Source organism: Acanthochromis polyacanthus, chromosome 4 (genome assembly GCF_021347895.1).
Source record: "Acanthochromis polyacanthus isolate Apoly-LR-REF ecotype Palm Island chromosome 4, KAUST_Apoly_ChrSc, whole genome shotgun sequence".
In the NCBI taxonomy this organism is placed as follows: domain Eukaryota; kingdom Metazoa; phylum Chordata; class Actinopteri; family Pomacentridae; genus Acanthochromis; species Acanthochromis polyacanthus.
In genome coordinates this window covers 33,074,756-33,097,883 of record NC_067116.1, presented here as the reverse complement: position 1 = coordinate 33,097,883, position 23,128 = coordinate 33,074,756, and the positions used below count along the sequence as shown (strand labels likewise).

At 41.7% G+C, this 23,128-nt stretch overlaps 1 protein-coding gene across 4 annotated transcripts in view; it reads left to right on the top strand.

The window, feature by feature from the left end:
- The window catches only part of herc2 (HECT and RLD domain containing E3 ubiquitin protein ligase 2), a 57,198-nt gene that overhangs the window by 19,332 nt on the left and 14,738 nt on the right, over positions 1-23,128 (top strand). For all 4 annotated transcript variants that reach the window (XM_051946927.1, XM_051946926.1, XM_051946925.1 and 1 more), the window contains exons 23-73: positions 35-220; positions 331-507; positions 985-1,088; positions 1,182-1,332; positions 1,442-1,656; positions 1,759-1,891; positions 2,128-2,255; positions 2,417-2,612; positions 2,703-2,836; positions 3,208-3,384; positions 3,466-3,602; positions 3,778-3,929; positions 4,498-4,689; positions 4,805-4,992; positions 5,086-5,278; positions 5,385-5,567; positions 5,661-5,845; positions 6,135-6,282; positions 6,367-6,563; positions 6,685-6,915; positions 7,011-7,149; positions 7,415-7,561; positions 8,282-8,424; positions 9,037-9,304; positions 9,411-9,553; positions 9,695-9,793; positions 9,878-10,046; positions 13,156-13,281; positions 13,416-13,524; positions 13,611-13,750; positions 13,839-14,029; positions 14,139-14,244; positions 14,420-14,511; positions 14,613-14,788; positions 15,135-15,246; positions 16,211-16,292; positions 16,372-16,606; positions 16,915-17,092; positions 17,431-17,512; positions 17,785-17,956; positions 18,039-18,183; positions 18,617-18,842; positions 19,918-20,089; positions 20,403-20,589; positions 21,193-21,336; positions 21,424-21,615; positions 21,707-21,860; positions 21,984-22,091; positions 22,185-22,316; positions 22,494-22,652; positions 22,813-22,931. In XM_051946927.1, the coding sequence (XP_051802887.1) occupies positions 35-220; positions 331-507; positions 985-1,088; positions 1,182-1,332; positions 1,442-1,656; positions 1,759-1,891; positions 2,128-2,255; positions 2,417-2,612; positions 2,703-2,836; positions 3,208-3,384; positions 3,466-3,602; positions 3,778-3,929; positions 4,498-4,689; positions 4,805-4,992; positions 5,086-5,278; positions 5,385-5,567; positions 5,661-5,845; positions 6,135-6,282; positions 6,367-6,563; positions 6,685-6,915; positions 7,011-7,149; positions 7,415-7,561; positions 8,282-8,424; positions 9,037-9,304; positions 9,411-9,553; positions 9,695-9,793; positions 9,878-10,046; positions 13,156-13,281; positions 13,416-13,524; positions 13,611-13,750; positions 13,839-14,029; positions 14,139-14,244; positions 14,420-14,511; positions 14,613-14,788; positions 15,135-15,246; positions 16,211-16,292; positions 16,372-16,606; positions 16,915-17,092; positions 17,431-17,512; positions 17,785-17,956; positions 18,039-18,183; positions 18,617-18,842; positions 19,918-20,089; positions 20,403-20,589; positions 21,193-21,336; positions 21,424-21,615; positions 21,707-21,860; positions 21,984-22,091; positions 22,185-22,316; positions 22,494-22,652; positions 22,813-22,931 (8,054 nt within the window). The remainder of the gene's footprint in view (positions 1-34; positions 221-330; positions 508-984; positions 1,089-1,181; positions 1,333-1,441; positions 1,657-1,758; positions 1,892-2,127; positions 2,256-2,416; positions 2,613-2,702; positions 2,837-3,207; positions 3,385-3,465; positions 3,603-3,777; positions 3,930-4,497; positions 4,690-4,804; positions 4,993-5,085; positions 5,279-5,384; positions 5,568-5,660; positions 5,846-6,134; positions 6,283-6,366; positions 6,564-6,684; positions 6,916-7,010; positions 7,150-7,414; positions 7,562-8,281; positions 8,425-9,036; positions 9,305-9,410; positions 9,554-9,694; positions 9,794-9,877; positions 10,047-13,155; positions 13,282-13,415; positions 13,525-13,610; positions 13,751-13,838; positions 14,030-14,138; positions 14,245-14,419; positions 14,512-14,612; positions 14,789-15,134; positions 15,247-16,210; positions 16,293-16,371; positions 16,607-16,914; positions 17,093-17,430; positions 17,513-17,784; positions 17,957-18,038; positions 18,184-18,616; positions 18,843-19,917; positions 20,090-20,402; positions 20,590-21,192; positions 21,337-21,423; positions 21,616-21,706; positions 21,861-21,983; positions 22,092-22,184; positions 22,317-22,493; positions 22,653-22,812; positions 22,932-23,128) is intronic.

The window sequence follows — 23,128 nt, the reverse complement described above, 5'->3', positions numbered from 1 at the left end:
ATGCAGTCATGTCTTACTGTTTGTTCTGTGATAGGAGTGCTTCTGCCTGAGTTGGTGGTGTCCATCGTCCTCCTCCTTACCATTGATGCCGGTCTGATGCAGGAGACTGGTTCCATTCCTCTCCTGGCTGGACTCCTTGAACACTTGGACCGTTTCAACCACCTGGCCCCAGGACATGAGAGGGATGACAATGAAGATCTGGCCTGGCCAGGCATTATGGGTATAACACCATCTGTAACTCATATTTCTGAAGCATTTTTTTTTTCAATTTAGATGTTATTGATTGTATTGTGGTCTAGAATGTAACTAGCTTTTCTACTGCGGTGGCAGGGTCATTCTTTACAGGGCAAAGTTCAAAGAACAATGAGGAGGTTTCACTCATCCGTAAGGCTGACCTGGAAAACCACAACAAAGATGGCGGCTTCTGGACCGTAATTGATGGAAAGGTGTATGACATCAAAGACTTCCAGGCTCAGTCCCAGTCACTAACAGGAAACAGTATCTTGGGTACGATTTTTTTCAAAGTTTTGAAATAATGTGACACACAATTAATTCTGATTTTTTTTTTTAAATTTAATTCATTTGTGTCACAGAGTACATAATAGTGGCTAGGGATGCAAATAGTAAACTATCCTTACTCATAGACGGTCACTTTAACTATCAGTTTATTGTTGAAATGAATGTAAATACAATGGAGGCTTTTCCCATATGCTGAGAGAATCTTTTTTTTTTTTTTACCACTGATACCTAATGTACCATAAAACCAGCTTGGTTACATTAGGAATTTTGAAAAACAGACAAAATAAACACTTGCTTATCTGAAGTATGAATTTGAGTGATAAATAAAAGGATAGTATTATGAAAGTAGTAAATTAAATAATAGAAAATACTGACTTAATTTTGCTATTCAACAATTGTGCCTTGGCTTGTGCTTTATTAATATAATGTAATTAAATTGGATAAACAAAATGTCTCTTTGTACAGCCCAGTTTGCAGGAGAGGACCCTGTAGTTGCTTTGGAAGCCGCCCTACAGTTTGAGGACACCAGGGAGTCCATGCAGGCCTTCTGTGTTGGGCAATATATGGAGGTACAAGTTGTTCCATTATACATTTTATGAATGCAACTTCTCACTTTATTAGTGGTTCTACTCTTTAATATTGGGACTTTTTTTCATTTACAGCCCAACCAGGAAACAGTCACCACTCCAGACCTCAGCAGTCTGTCCTCGCCTCTTATTGATACTGAGAGAAACTTGGGGTTGCTGCTGGGTCTTCATGCCTCCTACCTGGCCAAGAGCACCCCCCTGTCCCCCATGGAGATTGAATGTGCCAGTGGGTTGAATGATTTTAAAGCAACGTGGTTCAAATCTAAATGAGTCATTAGAAATAATCCTTTGTGTTGAATTTAATTTGAATTGAAATCTCTGATGTATTTGCACAGAATGGCTCCAGTCCTCCATATTCTCTGGGGGCCTGCAGACCAGTCAGATCCACTACAACTACAATGAAGAAAAAGATGAAGACCACTGCAGCTCCCTGGGCACAACCACTCCAGATAAGGCCAAACTTTACTCTCGCAGAATAACTCTCAGCGACCACGCACAGCCTTTCCTGCAGGCCATTGCTGACAACAACACTCAGGACCACACTGTGAAGGTACAAGCACGACCAAAAAAACTGAAGCGGGCTGGTACACAGCAGGCATGAAGCTGAGGGGTTGTCCTTTCATGCTTTGCTTTTTTGTTTGTGATATTCTAGGACTTCTTATGCCAAATAGAGCGTTGCTGTAAGCAGTACCATCTTATTACACCCATCACCTTCCCTCCGGAACACCCTGTGGAGGAAGTCGGCCGCCTGCTGCTCTGCTGCTTGCTGAAACATCAAGACCTTGGTAACCTAGCAACTGACTCAGACTGGTTGTTTGAGGAGGAATTACTGACTAATTTTGGCTCACTTTGTCATTGAAAATGATTTTTGTTATCAGTCACGCTAAGATGCAACTTCAATCTTTAATCCTTTCTGCATTTTTACAGTCTTGAAGATAGAAGTTCAGACAAATGTGGTCATTACATGTGTAATCACTTGGATTTGTACAGCAGTTTAATGTAAAGCTTTTTTCTATCCCAGGTCACATTGCTCTGTCACTTGTTAGTCAGTGTGCCTTGGGTGTGGACCAAGGGAAACAGAGGTCCCTCCCTAAATCTGTGATTGACGTGTGCCGCATGGTCTACCAAGCAAAGTGTTCTTTAATCAAGGTATGATTCCTGCATTTGAGATATTTAGGCATCATGATAAAAATACTTCACAAAGACTCCCTGGTATAAAATGTTGCACAGTTTTTCTGTAATTAAAAAGAGGAGTAACAAGGATGAATATGGCTGTTAATGACATGTTTGCCTTATCTCACTTATTTTAGACCCATCAGGAACAAGGTCGCTCCTATAAGGAGGTGTGTGCCCCTGTTATCGAGCGTCTGCGCTTTTTATTTAATGAGTTGCGACCAGCTGTAAGCAATGACCTATCTATAGTGTCCAAACTGAAGCTGCTGAGCTCTCAGCCACGCTGGAGGAGGATCACCCAGAAACTAATCAGGGACCGAAGGAAAAAAAGAGGTGAGATATTAGAAAATCTTCTGCAGAGTGAAAGGTTTTTATTTCCTTGTGTCGCTGCTGTTTCTGAATTTAAATGTGTTCTTTTTTTAGTGCCTAAGAAGTCAGAGTCTGCTGACATAGAAGAGCCAAAGCTGGAGAATGAAGGGACCAATGGAGAGGAACTTAATGTGCACATCAGCCCCACACCTGCTGACAGGAAATCACCCACTGGCAGGACTGCCAAGGTAGTTTACCAGGACTTAATAACTAAAGGATTTTATTATATATTTTTTTAAAAATGCACAAAAATGTAAAAAAAAAAAATCCCAAGAGGCCCCTTTTTTGTAATTTATTTTTGGATTTAATATTCCAAAATGATGGAGTTTTATCCTTTACTGGAAAAATAACCAGTTAATCACCCTCAGACACAAAATAACAGAAATATTAATGTGAAGGATTGAGTTCAAGTGCATGATTGGATAGACTGAATTTGTGAGGAAACTTTTATTGCACTTTTACTATCACCAATACGGGTTAAGTTAATACATTGTTACATAGACAACACAGTGTCTATATTTTCACGGTTTGATGTTCCTGCGTTTTTATTACTTTGCAGCAAGACAAGTGGCAGCCACTTTTGAACACTGTAGCCAATGTCCAGAAGTACCGGTGGCTCAAACACAGCGTTCAGGGGGCCTTTTCTCAGTCCAGCCTTATGGCCACCATAGTGGAATTTGCACTGAAAGAGGAGCCTCTGGATGTGGAGAAAATGAGGAAGTGTCTTCTAAAGCAGGTGGGAATCAGCGTGACCATGTTTAAAATAAGAAAGGTTAGGTATTTAATGTTATTGACACATTTAAACACTGTTTTATAGCTTGAGCGGGCCGAGGTGAGGCTGGAGGGCATTGACACGATGCTGAAGTTGGCCTCAAAAAGCTTCCTGCTACCGTCTGTGCAGTACGCGATGCTCTGTGGCTGGCAAAGGGTCATACCAGAAGGGACCAACATTGGGTAGGTGACCAGTTTTAAATTTATATTAAAAAGATAAAAACATGTGCATTGTTCTACTTATTTCTTGAATTGAAATCGCATTATATTGCTTTACAATTATTCACTGGAAACCTATAAGCTGTTGATTTGATCTTGTGTCTCGAGAGCCTTCTAATGCATCAACTCTCTTTCGCAGAGAGCCCTTGTCTGACTGCCTGAAGGACGTGGATCTGATCCCTCCCTTTAACCGCATGCTTTTGGAGGTGACGTTTGGAAAGCTGTATTCCTGGGCCATCCAGAACGTTCGCAACATCCTGCTCGAGGCCAGCGCCCGCTTCAAAGAGCTGGGTGAGTGGCCTGACTCTATAGTTCATGTCAACAAGCTAACCTGGTACTCGTTTGTAATGTCATTTGGATGCCTCCATGCCGGTCCACACTCTCAAGAATGTGATATCTCCTGAACATGAGGGCTTTCTTCAAACTTGGCAAAGGTGTTCACATTTATTCAGTGACTGATTAATTTTTGGTGGTCAAAGGGCACTGGCCACAGCTCCAGAATTCATGTTGTATTTATGACAAAATTTCTCACAATGTCGACTGCGATAAACTCAAAAGATATTAAATTTTATATCTAAAAGGTCAAGATTTCACTATATTACAATGTCCTATGAAGACACGGTGTTGGAAGTTATTCAACCCCATAACTCAGTAAGAGTATGGGAGATTGTGACCATAGTTCACATTTTGTCAGTTAATGACGAAGTGACAATAATCTTGGGTATCCACCGGTATATATAATGAGTCTGGACAGACTTGAAACTTCACTGGTCTGGAGAGGCATACAGTTCCAAGACAGTATTCTGGTCGCATCTGTTCTCCAGAAACTCACTCATTCACAATCTATTCTTGTGTGCAGGTGTGCAGCCTGTTCCACTGCAGACAATCACCAATGAGAACCCGGCTGGACCAAGCCTTGGCACCATTCCACAGGCCCGCTTCCTTCTGGCCATGATCCATATGCTGTCCCTGAAACACGGGTCTAATAGCCTCAGTCTCTTGCTAAATTCTGGCATATTGGCCCTCACACAAAGTATACTCAGGCTCATAGGTGAGTGCTGTCCAGTCACACACATACAGCCTGCCCAGAATAGCAGCAGAAGGACATCTGTCTATATTCATGATGGAGGTGTTTGATGTCTCTTTTGTGTCATTTGTGTTCCCAGGACCCAGCACAGACAGCAGCGAGGAGGACCTGAGTTTATGTGCACATGGAGGTTCAGCCACAGTACTGGAGGAGTCCAGAAAGGAAGCAGCCCCGGCTCCTCTACCTGCCTCTGGACCAGAGCTGGCTGCCATGATGAAGATCGGCACCAGGGTGATGCGGGGAGTCGACTGGAAATGGGGAGATCAGGTACTTGAATCCGTTTTTCAGTGGCATTTTAGCTAATGATCTGTGGTAAAAACGTTTCAAATCTAACATTGTGCATGCTTTCTTTTTTTTTAGGATGGTCCAGCACCAGGTCTCGGCAGGGTCATCGGGGAACTTGGTGAGGATGGTTGGATCAGAGTTCAGTGGGATACAAGCAGCACAAACTCCTACAGGATGGGCAAAGAGGGAAAGTATGACCTTAAACTTGCAGAGCCACCTCCAGCTGCCCAGCCCCCCACTGAGGACTCAGACACAGAGGATGACACAGGTCAGTTTGCAATCCAGTCTTACTAGAGATCACAACTACAGACAAAATATGAGGTTCACATCTTGACATTTACAGTCTCTTCTCTTTTTTTTTTTTTTTTTAACAGAAGGTGAGCTGATGGAGAAGAGCAGCCATCCAACAGCAATGATGCTGACCAGCACAGTCAACCTGCTGAAGACACTGTCTCTGTCAGCTGGGATCTATGCAGAGGTGCTGCAAACAGACGCTACACGGACCCTGTGTGGGCTACTGAGGATGCTTGTGGAAAGTGGAGCTAATGACAAATCAGGTAACTCAGCTGCCATGTTGGTGAAGTTACTTTTTGTACAAGACTTGTTATTAGGTAGTAAGTAAGTTTAACTTGACCCATCTTTGTTGCCAGGCTGTCACTCCCACAGGTTGGTGTCTCGGGAGCAGCACAGGAGCTGGTGTACTCTGGGCTTCATACGCAGCATTGCTCTGATGCCACAGATGTGCAGCACCCTCAGCACGTCTGCATGGATCGGCTTACTCATCCGAATTGTTGAGGGACACCAGTCCTTTAATGCCATAACTTTGCAGAGACAGGTGGGTGAACACGATTAAGTACAATCAATGAGGATCAGGTCAGATGAGATCATATTGACTAACTAATCAACGTGACTGCATTTCTAGTGATTAAAATATTTAATGATGCACACCACAGTTTTTTTTCTTCTACTTTCCGCAGTCACAAAACAAAAGTTAAAGATTTGGAGTACCCATATTTGACCAAAAAAACCCTGTGTATTTGCTGTGTCTGAAAATAGAATGTCACTTTTTACAAACAGTATTTCTGTGGTTGTATCATCCCTTGTCTTGCACCTTATGTTTCCAGATCCTGGCATTACGTCTCCTGCAGGCGGTCCTGCCTTCATGGGACAAGACAGAGCGATCTCAGGATATGAAATTCTTGGTGGAGAAATTATTCAACTTTTTGGGAAGCCTGCTGAGCACCTGCTCATCAGACCTGCCACTTCTCAGAGGTACTGCCATTGATCAGGCTTTAGGTGAAAAATCAGATGTATTCATTGTAGTACGAGTTTTTGAGTGATTATTTTCTCTCACAGAAGGTTCACTGCGAAGGAGGAAGTCACGTCCGCAGGCATCTCTTACAGCCACTCACAGCAGCACTCTGGCAGAGGAGATTGTTGCCGTCCTACGAACGCTGCACTCTCTCAGCCAGTGGAACAGCCTGATAAACGATTACATCAACACTCAGCTGAGCTCCATTGGAGATGTTATGGCAGGCTGCCAGTCTGAAGCTGTAAGATTTATTGCACTTTGATGGATTCAATCACTGTGTTGCAAGATGGCTTTCATTCTGACTTTACTGATACATTCAGTTCTAACAAAGTGCTCTTTACTCTTAATGTCATTAATTACAGTGCTTCTTGGAGGAATATTTTCCTGATTCAGAGGGTCCCAGAGTGGGCAGTCTGATGGCAGTTCTGGCAGTGATCGGTGGGATTGATGGGCGCCTCAGGTTAGGCGGTCAGGTCATTCATGAGGAGTATGGAGAAGGAACAGTCACACGCATCACTCCAAAAGGACGCATTACTGTCCAGTTTCATGAGATGAGGACCTGCAGGGTTTGCTTGCTCAGTCATCTCAAACCGGTATGACAGTGTTAAGATGGTCGTGCACAAACGACTTGTAAACTGGCTCTACTTTGTGTACAACCTGACTTCATGTTATGGTTATTTTCCCTCAGCTGCCTGCTGTGTCCTTCAGCGTGCAGAATCTGCCCTTCACTGAGCCCATGTTGGCGGTTTGGGCCCAGCTGGTCAGCCTGGCTGGAAGCAAACTGGAGAAACAACGCATGAAGAAGTCCCTCAGCCGTGGACTTACAGGTGCAGAACGCAGCACAAATATTGTAAACTTGATAGTTTAGTGACTGATAAATATAATGCTAAAAGATCATTGGCATTATTTATGAAATTTTCAGTTCAATTGCCCTCAAAAATATGCAAACTCTTCTAATGCCATCTTGCATGTCTTATTCTTTCTTTGAAATAATGATTACCGTAAGTTATAAGATTAGAAGGCTTCCCTAATTTACTGCTCAGAGCCAAAAGGTTAGTCCAGTGGATTTAGTCTACCCTGTTGTGTTTCCAGCTGACCAGGTGGACATCCATTTGCTGCGCTGTCAGCAGCTGAGGCTGTATATTCTAAAGGCAGGAAGGGCACTGCTCTCTCATCAGGACAAACTCAGGCAGATCCTCTCCCAGCCAGCTGTTGTGGACATTGGACCCAACCCCAGTGGTAAGCTGTCACCCTGCGAAAGGATTATTAGTCTTGTAAACAAACCTGTGACGTGCATTCAGCAGTCTCAGATATATTTAAGTGTTCTTGCGTTGTTTTGATTTTTTTAATAATTGTAGACTGAATGTTATTTCATAGAAACAAGCCCAGCTGGAATATGTGTCTGAAGCTCACCAACGTCTGAATGTCTTCGAGAAGATAAAGTTTTGGGTCACAGCTAGTGATTCCTGTCTTTAATTTGCTGATTATTTTCTTGTTGTTTGGTCTAAGATGCCAGAAATGATAGAAAATGTCATCCATAGTTAAATGTCTTCCTATGTCCTCAACCCCAAGATATTCAGTTTACTGACATGGGGATGGAAAGAAACTGGAAAATATTTATTCTAAAAACCTGAGAGAGAATTGTTACTTTTTTATTTTCTTAAAATAATCTTGGAGGGTAATATTTGGGCTAGTGCTGGTGTGTGGACATTTGGTCATGATGTCTCTTTGTACACTTACACCAAATTCCTTGGATTTTCCACACCATCACCTGTATGGGTGGTCAAATTTAGCAGTGTCTTATTAACCAGCCTGCATACCTTGCATTATGTGGATGTTTCCTTGAGATTACATGTGCGTGGATGCACAGTGAGTTGCTGATTACCTCAGTGAAAAATGTTAGATTAGATTTAGGTTTTGCATTTTATCTCATTGCACTTCTGTCTTTTTGTTCTTCAGAGGATCCAGTTGTGTCGTCTCCTGATGTGGGAGACTTGTCTCCTGAGGGTCCACTGCCTCCACTGATCCTCCTGCAGCAGCTGCTGTCTGCTGCCACTCAGCCCTCTCCCATCAAGGCTATTTTTGACAGGCAAGAGATGGAGGTACGTCACATCAGATCAGGTTTATTTCTAGAGCACATTTTAAAACAAACTGTGCACATTGTAGCACAGGCAGTGACAAAAATGTGTACATAAAAGCAAGGCAGAAAGCAGGATAAAAACTTGTAAAACCAACTGTTAAAATGAAATGAAATAGCTATAACATACTAAAAAAACAAGACAAATCAAGATAATTTGTAAAATCACATTCTAAATTAAGATAAATGTAAAATGGTTTAATGTTAAGACCACAAACGGCAACCAAAAGCCATTGGAAACGTGTATGTTATCAAATTGTTTAAGTGTCTGTGGAGGAGGAACATTTAATTAAAAAAGGAAGGCAGTTCCAAAGTTTTGGAGCTGCTACAGTGAAAGGCACAATTTCACTTACCCACCAGCCTCAGTCATGAAACATTTCAGAAACAGTTGTACTGAGGATCTAAGAAGCTGAGTGGTAGAGTAGGGTACCACGCTGCTGACCCATGCATCATTTTATAAGCAAATAAAAGCTTAAGGTCAGTAGATTTTACTTCAGAAATATGATGTTAATGTCAGTAATGTTACATCCATCAGTGCTGCTGTATTTGGTCTGACCTGAGCATTATCCCTTTGCAGGCGGCAGCTCTGGCGGTGTGTCAGTACCTGGCTGTGGAATCTGCCCATCCATCGTCTCCGTTGTTTGAGGAGAGCAGCTCCAGTGAGGCCACCACACCTGTCACCATACAGCATGTCAGACCACCCAAACAGAAGAAACAGAAGACCTCGCCTGTCCCTCCTTTACCCATAGTCCTTCAGCTTATGGAGATGGGGTTCCCACGGAAAAACATCGAGTTTGCCTTGAAGTCATTGTCTGGAACTACAGGCAGTGCCTCTGGTGTCCCAGGTACAGTACACTGCAGTGCATGCTTCTTACTGTATTTGTGTCATAGTACTGTTTGATATATTGCATTGAGATATAGCGTTGGGAAGTAATTGAGCGTGTACATCAGGTGTTGAGGCTCTGGTGAGCTGGCTGCTGGACCATCCAGACATTCACGTCACTGAGTTGTCAGACGCCGACACTGTGTCCGATGAATACTCTGATGAGGAGGTGCTGGAGGAGCTGGAGGAAGCAGAGCCGACATTCACTGTGGTGGGTTGCTTTCCCTTTTTTATGCGCAATCACCAACACAAAAACAGACTGAGTCACTTGTCCTTCAACTTGTGAAATTCATAAATCAAGACATGATTTCATAGTAATTTTATTTCTAACATTGTCTGTCTGTTACCTCAGCCCCCAGGTGCAGTCGTGACTGAAAGCCAGACATTTAAAAAGAGATCAGATTTCCAAAGCAACGATGATTATGCCGTTTATGTTAGAGAGAACATTCAGGTAAGAACACCAGACTTTTAAATTTTTCTAAAGCTATCCTAAGGAAATATAAGATAGGTCTGATGGCTCTGGGCTTCACTGCAGGTGGGGATGATGGTGAAGTGCTGCAGAACGTACGAGGAAGTGTATGATGGAGATGTCGGTAAAGTGATAAAGCTGGACAGAGATGGACTTCATGACTTAAATGTACAGTGTGACTGGCAGCAGAAAGGAGGAACATACTGGGTGCGCTACATCCACATTGAACTTCTTGGTAAGCTTATGTGATTTTTGATAAGACACACAACTGGTAGTAATAAGAAGTGAATAATTCTAGGTAGGGATGCGGTGATAACTTAGAATAATGGAAGATGTAGATGCTGAAATGACATCAGTACTTACATCTGATGCATTTTTTGTAAAAGCCTTCATTTCTTTTTAACAAGTGTTTTTCTTTCATGTCACTACAGAATTTCTGCGCTAATGACATCAATTATTTTTGACTGCGATCATTGTTCAGCTGCACTCCGCGTTACAGTTTTAGACCACAGTGGCAATAGCAAAGTCTAACTCAGTTCAGTGTAAAAGTTTTCGCAAACTCAAGCTTTCAAAAGTATGAGAGTACTTCAAAATATTATATATGGGACACCACAGCAGCACAACGCAATGCACGAGCACCTGAAGAGAGAAAACACATGAGTCATTCCATCTCATTTCAACAAATCTGAGGAAATTTTGTTGCATGACCTCCTCTGATCATCTCCAAACTTTTTTTTTAACTATCCCAACATAAGAATAGATTACTTGCAAAGTTTTAACATCATATGATTGCTATTTGCTAAGTTATAAAATATTTAAATCCCTATTTTTCCACTCGGAAATTGATATGTTAGGTAGAAAGGCTTGATTTAGGAAGATAATACTGGGAACTGACTGATGATATAGACTTACAAGTGATCTGAAGGGTTCAAACACCTTAACAATAGAGCAGGAAAAAAAATTTGGAATGAATATACCCATTTCTCTGTGGTACAGGGCAATTTAAAAATTTGGCGAAAATGGCATTTTTCAAGAATTCAGGCATTTTTTTCACAAATTTTAATAAGTAACAAGGTTCATATGTTATAAAAATCTCAAAGTACCTTAAAAGTTCTCTCTAACCTAAAAATATCCAAGAGCTAGCTAGTCTCCTTAGACCTCAAAACGATGCCTATTTATGAAACAGACTGAAAAACACCATACATATATTGGCACAGAAACCAATGTGGGACATGGAGTAGAAACATGAAACTTTGTCTGTATAACAATAAACATCCGAATAATTGATATCTGAAGTATCAACATTGTTTCTTGAATCCTTCATGGCCAATTTAACCAAGAAATGCACTATGTTTTATAGGCGTTTTTTTAGGAATTCTAACTAATATATTGCAGTTAAAATGAGTTATATTGCCTTAGGTCCCATGTAAAACATGTAATTTGTCCCCAACTTATCACACCACTATTTCTGTCCTTTGAACTGCTTGAATTTCTCTGAAATCAGGCCATCATCTGCACCAGATATGTGGTACTGTCCACCACGGCGTGTTGAAGGAGCAGTGATTGGACAGAGGATGTGGGCTGTAGGCACCCACACTACGTCATCCTTTCTAGGCCATGTGAACTTCTTGCTGGGACCTTTTGGGTGCATGAATTTCACTTGCAAATCTTCAAATTCAGCTGATAAGTCAAATACGATACCGAGGCTGTCCTGAGAATGCAGTCTGGGAGTGATGCCATTTCTTCTTATTCAGTTACTGTATGAAAGAAAAAACAATGTCTATATAATAATTAACTTCAGATATGCCCTTTGTAACTTATACTACGATGCTGATGCTTCAGATTCATCTTTCATCTTTAGTTGGTCATGTAAATGGTTCCTAAAAACAAAAACGAGGATCAAAATGTATAGTAAATTGATTCAGCAGTTGCTCATCTTTGGCACAAGAAACAAATATGAAAGTAAGTTCACACATACTTCACACATACTAGTTCCTCCAAAAAAAATTTGAACCGCGTACCATGTATCCCACATGCACTTTTTAATGCCTAAAGTTAGGCTATTTTGGGTCTACACCTGAGTTCAACAGCCTATAAATCAATAAATAAGCTTTATTTTAATGTTTTAAAACTTTTACCTTATGCAACTTTCATTAGTAAAGAAGAAAATTCATTCTTTCAATGTCTTTTCACAAGAATAAGTCCTAAAATAGAGGCATGAAAAACCCAAAATAAAGTCGCCCATGAAATAATAAGGATATTTTGGGAAATTCCACAGTCCAGTATTTTTTATTTTCATTCATTTCTATACTTTTCTCACCAGAAGGGTAAAAGTTTTGGAAGGGGAAAAAATTCTGACCATGTAAAAGGAGTATAAATTGCTTTTTTAGTAGTTTAAAACCCTAAAATCATAGGCGAGGATTAAGTTTGGACTGACTATGGGTATTAGATTAGATCATTACTGCTTATACTGTATGTTTATAACCATAATACTTTGCATTTGTTCATAAAATTACCCAAATAAAGCCCAAAAAAAATTTTGGGAGGATCTGAGAAAGTGGTGCAACAAGCATTTGTTGAATTGACATGGAATGACTCACATGAGCTGTTCGATTCAGAGGCACTTTACATCGTGTTAGCTTCTCTCCTGCTCTCTGTGCTCACAGATCATTTAATCCAGCTGAATTCCTAAGAAGGCTATTTTCATCTACATGTTTGTCTGTTTCTGTTGTCAGTCAGCAAAATGAGCATGAAATAGGGACTGAAATGCTGCTTATTAAGACTACATGTTAACCAGCAGTCACTTTCAAACTGCTGCTCTGCACCGCTAAAATCTTGATTTAAAGCTGTCTGACAAACTCACCAAACATAGAAGTTAACAACAATGATGAAGCTGCGAATTTTGAAGTTCTTACATAGAATAGGAAACTAGAAAAGGAGTTTATTTAACAGTTTAATGCTGTAAAATATCTGCATTGTCTGTTTTGCACTTTTAATCTATAGATGCAATTAAATTTTTTCACTTTAAGGGATTTAATGGAAACTTTCTTTTTGTGCTGTACTACTGACTTTTATAATGCGTTTTTATTATTTAGTTTTGACTCTTCATCTTCAACCGAACGGTTTTCAGCGTTCACATGTGAACCTTTTTTCTCCAATTTTTGCTATGCTGCATTATGCAAGGACACACTTTTCATAGTTTTTCGGAGAGAATTAATAAGTTAATCGACTAATTGATGAAATAGTCAATAGACTAATGAAAAGTGGAATAGTCGGTGGGAGCCTTAAGCTTGGGAAAACAGTGGCAAATGTTTTCTCCTCACCCTTTGACATTTCTTTTCCAGGATTTCCACCTCAAAGTTCTCCTTCCCATATAAAAATTGGTGACAAAGTGAGGGTGAAGCCCACAGTCACAACACCAAAGTACAAATGGGGCTCTGTCACTCACAGGAGTGTTGGGGTTGTAAAAGGTAAGACCAGCTACTGTGGCCTTTAAACTGTCTTCCCCATTTTTTATTCTATTCATGAGCTCCTGAACACATTGTTATATTGCTGTCACCACAATCCTCTGTTTACTGTACTAATCAAAGTAAATGTTTTTTAGCTTTCAGTGCCAATGGGAAGGATGTGATCGTAGACTTCCCTCAGCAGTCCCACTGGACTGGTTTGTTGTCTGAGATGGAGCTGGTGCCCAGTGTTCATCCTGGAGTGAGGTAAAGATAACTTAAAGCTTCTCATTTCCACAATCAAATATTTATCTCAAAATGTTGTCTCAATGCAAATTCTGTTCGACCTGCAGGTGTGATGGCTGTCAGATGTTCCCCATTGTCGGCCCAAGATTCAAATGCAGAAACTGCGATGACTTCGACTTCTGTGAAAACTGCTTTAAGACGCGCAAACACAACACTAGACATTCCTTTGGCAGAATCAACGAGCCTGGTTAGTCACACATTCATCAGACAGTATCTGTGCTGCTTCTGTGTGGGCCTGTGTGAATGAACCTGCTGTTCATCTTCTCTGCAATTAGGCCAGTCTCCAGCTTTTTGCGGCCGCTCTGGAAAACAGCTCAAGAAGCATCACAGCAGCCAGCGCGGGATGCTGATTGACGATTGGTCTCGTGCTGTCAAGAGCCTCAACGTGTCCTCTTCGGTTAACCAGGCTTCACGGCTCATTGACTGCAGTGATCAGTGTTGGCAGTCCTCGGGCTCACAGGGAAAGGTGGGAGATGGAATTGTATACTCTATCAGGGTAGAGGACAGTCTATTTAGTTTGCTTTATTAAAGTGTAATGCATCAGCTGACAGACTTTTCCATTATTTTCCTTGCAGCACTGGATACGACTTGAGCTTTTCCCAGACGTTCTTGTGCACAGGCTGAAGATGATTGTAGATCCGGCAGACAGCAGCTACATGCCCTCACTAGTGGTGGTGTCAGGTGAGTGAAATTTGTGTAGTTTTTTGTTAAAAATATACTAATGTTCATATTTGGTTCATTTGTTTTCTAGTTATATTCTGCAGTAATTGTGCTACTTTCTGGTTTCTTGATTCTGCATGGTACTTTTTACATATTTTGTCATTCAAAAGTAATGTTTTATTTCCTTCGTATACAGGTGGAAGCTCTTTGAACAATCTAATTGAGCTCAAGACAATCAACATCAATCCCACAGACACAACTGTCCTCCTCCTGAGTGACTGTACTGAGGTAGGTTGGATAAAGTCCTAGTAATAAACATCATCTTCTAATCACTGTTTATTAGCTTTTGCGGTGTGATAGCTTGAATGCTGTCTTCTCTCCTTCTGCAGTATCACAGATACATCGAGATTGCAATCAAGCAGTGCCGCAGCTCTGGTATCGACTGCAAGATTCACGGACTCGGCATTGTGGGACGCATCAGAGCAGAGGATGAAGACCTGGCTACCGTCCCTTTCCTGGCATCTGACAATGAGGAAGAGGATGATGACAAAACTGCAACTGGAAGGTAAAGTAGGCCAAGGAGTAAATATTTAATCGCTGGAATTTCCAGTGCTCTTTACATTGAAGTGTGGTATGGTTATAGATGCAACTTTAGAAGATGTGACAAAATCTGGCAGGAGGTTATTTTAATACTGCATGTTTACAGTTTAAGTGCGTCATTAAACCCATTGTTTAAAGTCTGATTCTGCTGACATACCTTGATAGATTTCTATGTACTGATGCATTAATCTGTTTCCATAATGGCAGGTAACTATACAGCTATGTTAACTGGAATGTGACCTTTCCTGCAGTGGAAAATCAAAATGTGAATCAATTTTCAGGCTCTCACTGTGCCTTTCTTTGCCTTTCAGTCTCGCTCGGAAGAAGTCATCAGGATTGGAGTCGGCAGCCACCATCAGGACCAAAGTGTTTGTTTGGGGGCTGAATGACAAGGACCAGCTGGGAGGACTCAAAGGATCTAAGGTGCCGTTTGCTTATTATACAATAATTCAAGTTCACGGCTTGTAGGCTTGTCTGTAATTGTCCCAAATTAGAAACTCTTCACTGTCATCTGAAGACTATTAGGTGGGTTATAGAAATAATGACAAATTTGTTCAATTAAACCAACAATTCACATGTTACAACTCCATCATGATGTACATAATAATGTGCAAAAGCAGTTTGAGCTTTTCCAAGTGTTTTCCAAAGCAAGTGGCGGCCATTATATTTTCATTTTTGAGCGTTGTTACTGATTTTAATGTTGGTGTGCCATATTTTTGTAATCTGTGAGGCTCATGTTAAATATTGAGAGCACATTTTTTGGTCAGTCAAAGTGGAGATAATTTGAACTATTTATCTTAACTTAATCTGTAACAATGCAGGGTTTTCTTGCCCATAGAGGAATTGTACTAGTTTTGCTAATTGGGTTTTTGCTGTTTATTCAGACAATACTGAGGTTAACTTGTTCAAATAACAGAAAATGCACAGATTTCTGCCAATAAAGATCACTGACTCATTGCTTTTACTGCATGTAGAATGCATCAAGCTTACTGTCATGTAGTCACACCATGAAAGGCCCATTATGAGCCACTAAAAACCCTAAGATGTTCTTGATTAACCTGTACGTTGCAAGAGTGGAGAGTAAATGTACTTGATTACTTTCACTCAAAGGCTACAATTAAAATTTCCAGCATAGGTATGTGCTCTGTCTTGTGATTTTACTGGAAAACATTGGGTTTGTTAATCTAGTTCCTGGTTATTTAGAAACAAGATGAGGTGCTTAACTATAGCAACGTGCCTTAGTGTGTAGTTGGTCGCACCAAGGTGAATCTCGCAGTGAGCAAATTTAGTAAAAGAACAGGGACCGGATGCTTCCTTGGGGTGAGCCTTGGTGAGGGGCTCAGACGCCCCTGCATCCTCTAATCACTTTTGTTTGTGTTCTTCACAGATCAAGGTGCCTTCCTTCTCTGAAACCCTCTCTGCCCTCAATGTGGTGCAAGTGGCTGGTGGTTCCAAAAGTCTCTTTGCAGGTGAGATAGTAAACGCTTTTGGGGTTTCTATTTTTTCACATGTAGAGTACAGTAGCTAACTAATGTGTTGTTCCTACAGTGACCGTGGAGGGGAAGATTTATGCGTGTGGAGAGGCTACGAACGGCAGGTTAGGTCTGGGCCTCTCCAGTGGGACCATCCCAATCCCCCGTCAGATCACTGCACTCAGTAACTACGTGGTGAAGAAGGTGGCAGTGCACTCAGGTGGACGTCACGCCATGGCACTGACTGTGGACGGGAAGGTCTTTTCCTGGGGCGAAGGAGACGACGGCAAACTAGGACACTTTAGTAGAATGTATGTTATTTTACACAGATATTGTGCACACCTTAGGGACTCTACATGTTTTTTCAGACCCTGTAAAATGTATCGATTCCACACAACAACCAAGTAAAATGTCAACAAATTTCAGACCACCTCAAGGCGCTTTAATATTTAGATTTTACCTGTAAATATCTGAGTATTAGTTAGACTTTCTTCAATTTTTCTCACCATTGTGCTGACTGTTAATTACTCCTAATTCAGAGGGTTTCCTGGTAAACATCTTCAGAGAGTATGTGATAGACAGCAGTTTAAAATCTTTCCTTTGCCATCTTTCCTTAAAGGAACTGTGACAAGCCCCGATTGATTGAAGCACTGAAGACAAAACGCATCCGTGACATCGCCTGTGGCAGCTCTCACAGCGCTGCAATCACCTCCAGTGGGGAGCTGTACAGCTGGGGTTTGGGGGAATATGGCCGCCTCGGACATGGAGACAACACTACTCAACTGAGACCCAAACTGGTACGTCTGTGGTTTCAACCTCAACCTTTGTCTACTTTGCAGGATTGGTAAAAGGCTTTGCATTAATTGTGGGTGTCATTCTGAGAACAGACTCGGGAATAAACTGCTCTGAAAGTGTGATTTTTACTCTGACTTCACCTTACAGAGCTCCTGCACTTTAAACTGCTATTAACAAAGACAAGTATTTACTCCCAGTAACCTAATTGTGCTGCATTGTACTTTATTTGTTTGCTGTTTTTGCTGTCTGGAGTCCTAATGCACTACACAGTGTAGAAATGTACCTTTAATTCACAGTGCATGATTTTTGTTTTTATCTGATTCCTTTGCCCGTCCTTTAGGTGAAAGTGCTTCTGGGCCATCGTGTTATTCAGGTGGCTTGTGGCAGCAGGGACGCTCAGACTCTTGCTCTCACTGATGAAGGTATTCCTCTTAATTCACTTTAAGGTAGCCTGTGGAGTTTCTCCTTACTAGCAGCAGTTTTGATGATTTACACTACATCCACACTAATACATTTTCTTTTTAAAACACTGTTTTAATGGTGTCCAGACAAGCATTTTAGCATTAATCTCTGTGCACATTAACATGCCTGAGTTAAAATGACTTCCAGGAAAGAAAGCTTTAGAGATTTTTTCTCCAAGAGGTGATTCCGTTTCTTGTTGCATGTTGGTAATATGTGTCTTTGTTTCTGTCAGGGCTGGTGTTCTCGTGGGGTGACGGGGATTTTGGGAAGCTTGGTCGTGGAGGTAGTGAGGGCTGCAACATTCCTCAGAACATCGAGCGGCTCAACGGGCAGGGCGTCTGCCAGATAGAGTGTGGAGCACAGTTCTCCCTGGCTCTGACTAAATCTGGAGTGGTGTGGACCTGGTAGGACCAATTAATGATACACTTACGTGATCATCTAAGCAGGCTTTCGTGTGACCACTAACTGTTCGTATTTCCAAAACAGGGGCAAAGGCGACTATTTCCGATTAGGCCACGGCACTGATGTCCACGTGCGGAAACCCCAGATGGTGGAGGGACTGAGAGGGAAGAAGATTGTCCATGTTGCTGTCGGAGCGTTGCACTGCCTGGCTGTCACCGACACAGGACAGGTTTGTACGGACCTCCACAAACAGTGTGTTATAAATCAGAGCACGCCGTTCACTCCACTCATTTACTGCCATGGCACTGTTCCAGATGTGTGAGTTTCTCCTCCGGCAGCTGATTTATCGACTCCTACTCCACTTCCCAGGCACCTCTGACCTTTTTGTTACACAGCTTATTTCACCTTGTATAAAACATTTCCTCTGAGCAAATTTAATAATGTTAGCACATCACTTCTCATGATGAGAGGCAGCTACTCAATATTTCAAGAAGTTGTTCAGATTGAGAGCTTGCACGAATGCCTGCACTTCTTACTTTCCCTGAGTTCTTGTACTGTTCAGCAGTGTAGGGAAAATGGAGGTGACAAGCTAATTTTGAAGGCATCACGTAACTTTTATACTGACAAAACAAAACCCAGTAACCATTTCATGTTTCTGTCAGGTTTTTGCGTGGGGTGACAATGACCACGGACAGCAGGGAAATGGCACCACCACGGTCAACAGGAAGCCGACGCTGGTTCAGGGTCTGGAAGGACAAAAGATCACTCGAGTGGCATGTGGCTCCTCCCACAGTGTCGCCTGGACCACTGTGGATGTCACCACCCCCTCAGTTCATGAGCCAGTCCTGTTCCAGACAGCCAGGGACTCCCTTGGAGCATCATACTTGGGTAATTGTCCTTTTCTTCACATATGTTTAGCCACAAAGAGGAGCTGTTCAGTCATTTTCAGAGCGGGGCCCATATTTACTGTTTCAAGTGAAATCTTTGCCTTATGCTGGCACTACAGGCCGTGTTTTTCATGTACCAGTTTTTGCCCCCATAGCATGTCTTTCTAGTCTTTAAAGGCCATTAGTGTAAAATGATTCTTTTTTTTCCTATTCTAAGTCAAAAATCTCCTCTTCAGCTTTCCTTCTGCTAATATTGTGAAGGTTTTTAAAGAATGTTTTGTTAGTATATCACTCATGGTCGGATTTATAGAACATTTTATTCCAAATAACACATCATGAACACATTTTTCTCAGTAATGACAGTACACAATATCAAAATTTCGTTTGACTCGAGGAGTTGGAACCTAACTTTATCAGCTGTTCAGATTTTTCTTCCTAAAATCTTCTCAAATCAGGACATTTTTAGACATATTTGCATGTTTAGTATAAACTTTTAGAAAACCTGTAAAGCAAAAATTCATTGTCATATTTAAAATAACGATTAGTGGAAGGTTCTTAGTATTATCTATTCGTCAAAATGTTACTCTATTGACCTGATGTGTCTCACCTTAAGTGAAAGATAACATGAACAATGTCTTTAGGCAAAATCTTTCTTAAGTCTTTGGTTCTGATGAGCAACATGTGTGATCCAGAATGGGGTTCATTTAGTCTTTTATTAGCATTTGATTTTAACTTTTGACAGCTTTATCAGTGCCAATATCTTGTGTCAGGGGTGCAAACAGCATAGTCAAAGTTTTGTAGTATTTCACAGCTGTTTTATTATAACGTCTACTATTTCTACACTGCTGTATGCCAAATAGTTTAGAGTGGTGATAATTTTATACGTCGATTACTGCAAAAGATAATCGCTTTTAATTGCTGTGGCAGATGGAGAGTAAATCTTTATCTCTGACTGCCTGTTACTCTTCACACACAGCAAAGAATTATTTCACTCCTCAAACTGGAAGCTGGAGCTGTTTTACATTGCTTGACATCCCTGACAGTGCGCTTCATTGTTTTGATGTTGTACACGGCAGGTGTCCAGTCAGACAGTGACTCATCAGCAGCAAGCAACAAGATGAGTGGGCAGAGCAGCGTGAAGCCTAATCGACCCTCGCTGGCCAAGATACTCCTCAGTCTGGATGGCAACCTGGCCAAACAGCAGGCTCTGTCTCATGTGCTGTCAGCCCTCCAAATCATGTATGCAAGGTACGCTGTGCGCACGACTGGAAATATCCCGTTGCAGTGACACAGGAGCCTCCTAGGGAACAAGTACACTGCCTTTATATTTAGTGTGGGTCATTCAGAGTACAGGGTAAGTAGCTCTACAATTTAGTTGGATTTCATGTGAGAAGCAAGTTGAGACGTGTGTTTGTTTAACAGAAGGTAATATTCTGCTGAGGTCGGAGTTCAAAACATGAAATGAGATATTTGACCTCTAAAGGTTTTATCTGCTGACTGATGCTGGTTATTGTCATCTGTCGGTTTTACTGATGACAAGATGCTTTTCGGGTTCCCCCAGGGATGCGGTGGTCGGTGCTCTGATGCCAGCCAGCATGATTCTGCCAGCAGAGTGTCCTTCCAGTTCACCTATTCCCCCGTTAGACTCCTCCTCCTCCTCCAGCGTGAGTGATGAAGAAGGGCCTCCCATCCCACCTGAAGCTGAAGAACGGGTCAGCCCTAATCCCTGGCAAGACAAGAAGGGGGAGGTCAGGAACATAATATATACTTCTTCTAAATTTAGAATGGCTTTAATTTCACTGCATTATCCCTAAAACCTAATTTATTAATGGCAGTGACAATGTTCTCATGCTTTTTGGCTATTTGTCATCAAAGCGCAGCCTCATCTGTATTTTGTGCTGATTTTACTGTAAAGCTGTAACCTCACAGTGTGCATTTTTATCAGTGATGACCAGGTGTGTAGATGCAACCATCAGCAAACTACATATGGGTCCATTTTTGGAAGCACCAGCGGCTCTCATAGGTCTTTGATCATAATTACAACTTTTACCAAGTTTATGCAACAACTTTAAGTTATTCGTCTGTTTTCATTCACCCACCATGGTTACTGGTGGTAGCAGCAAGAGCAGCTTCACACTGAGGCAAACACTTGCTAAGCAATTCTAGAAATAAAATGGAGGTTTATCTTGTGCCAGTTCAGCTAACTTTTTCATCTTGTTAAGATGTATCATGTTGTGTTTTTTGTAAGCTAGAATATACATCATGAGTGAAATATGCAGAGTTGCCTGCTTGCTGATATAATCTGTTAATGAATAATTTGGTGAGCACGTGGGTATTTTGTGTGTAAACAGGTTCCCTCCTCTGAAGATGCCATCACTCCATCATCAGCTGTCACTCCCTCCGCCTGTGGAGCCTCCTCACGTCCCTTCATCCCCGTCACCGACGACCCCGGAGCAGCCAGCATCATTGCTGAGACCATGACAAAGACTAAAGAGGTTAGTCTGTTTAATAACAAGCAGAAAAATTGTGGTAACTCCAGCTGTATCTGTCTAACTCTGCCTTTTTCGTTGTTTTCTGTTCAGGACTCTGAGAGTCAGAGTAAAGTAGTCGGTCCAGAGCCTCAGTACCTCGACGAGTTCACAAGTCTGCTGGTGCCTGATGATACCCGAGTGATGGTGGACCTGCTCAAGCTGGCAGTGTCATGTCGCTCTGGGGAGAAAGGCAAGGAGGTGCTGTCCGCTGTGCTGTCTGGCATGGGCACAGCTTATCCACAGGTAATGTGCTGTATTCCTTAATAGAACGTGCATGTTGGCCTGCGATTTGTACTGTAGAAAGTCAGCTGTTAACAGTCACTGTCTTCTGCAGGTTGCTGACATGCTCCTGGAATTGTGTGTCACTGAATTGGAGGACGTTGCAACGGACTCACAAAGCGGTCGTCTGTCCTCACAGCCAGTTGTTGTAGAGAGCAGCCATCCGTACACAGATGACACTTCGACTAGCGGCACTGTAAAGATCCCAGGTAAAACATAAATCAACTGGAATTGCACGCACTTAAAAGAGCAAGATCATTTGTTGGATCTTACAGGAGCTCAGTATGACAGATCACTTGGATGTAGCCAACAATTTGTTCTTTGCTCTGTAGGAGCCGAGGGTCTGAGGATAGAGTTTGACCGACAGTGTTCAACCGAGAGACGTCACGACCCGCTAACCATCATGGATGGAGCCAATAGGATCGTCTCTGTCAGATCAGGTAATACAGAGACTGTTTAAAAACAAAACAAACATCATAAATTACAAGCAACAGCAAGGGGATCAAAAATTCATGATGCTGTATGTGTTTCAGGTCGGGAATGGTCAGACTGGTCCAGTGAATTAAGGATCCCTGGAGATGAGCTCAAGTGGAAATTCACCAGTGATGGTTCAGTTAATGGTTGGGGCTGGCGCTTCACTGTGTATCCCATCATGCCTGCCGCTGGTGAGTCGTGTTGAATTTATACAACCAATTTCTGACACTGGTTGGTTTATTACTGTACTCATGCTGTACCTCTCATACACTTAAATACGAGCCCTTTGTCAGAACGGAGCTGATATGTAGTCATGCTGTAACGGAACGTTCCTCGGTTTGTGACCCTTTTTTCTTATTTTCCACCAGGTCCCAAAGACTTGCTGTCTGATCGCTGTATCTTGTCCTGCCCCTCCATGGACTTAGTCACATGTCTCTTGGACTTCAGGCTTAACTTTGCTTCCAACAGGAGCATTGTTCCTCGTTTAGCTGCCTCCCTCGCTGCTTGTGCTCAGCTTAGTGCTCTAGGTACAGTGTGATCGTCATGATTCACCATGATTAAGCTCCTGCATAGTCTAAATAAAACAAGAATTTGTTAGAATTTCTCCTCGGTAATACAATTCTGAAGAAATTTAATTATTTTTATCAATGAAATGTTCATATACATTTTTTTTAAAATCATATGTAGCTGCTGGACACAGGATGTGGGCTCTGCAGAGGCTACGAAAGCTTCTGACCACAGAGTACGGTCAGTCCATCAACATAAACAGACTACTGGGCGACAGCGAAGGCGAGGCTCGCTCCATGGTGAGTACAGTGTGATACTTACTGTTAATATACTGTCAGAATACTTTCAGTAAAATAGTTTTTGTGTATAAATCATGGTAATTCATAGGATTGTGCACAATATTAGTAGAAATTTTGTTGACAAAGTTTAGTTTTTGTAAAGTACATGTGAACATTTGTATAGTTTGATGCTTTTTAGAATTTAAAAAAAAATGCAT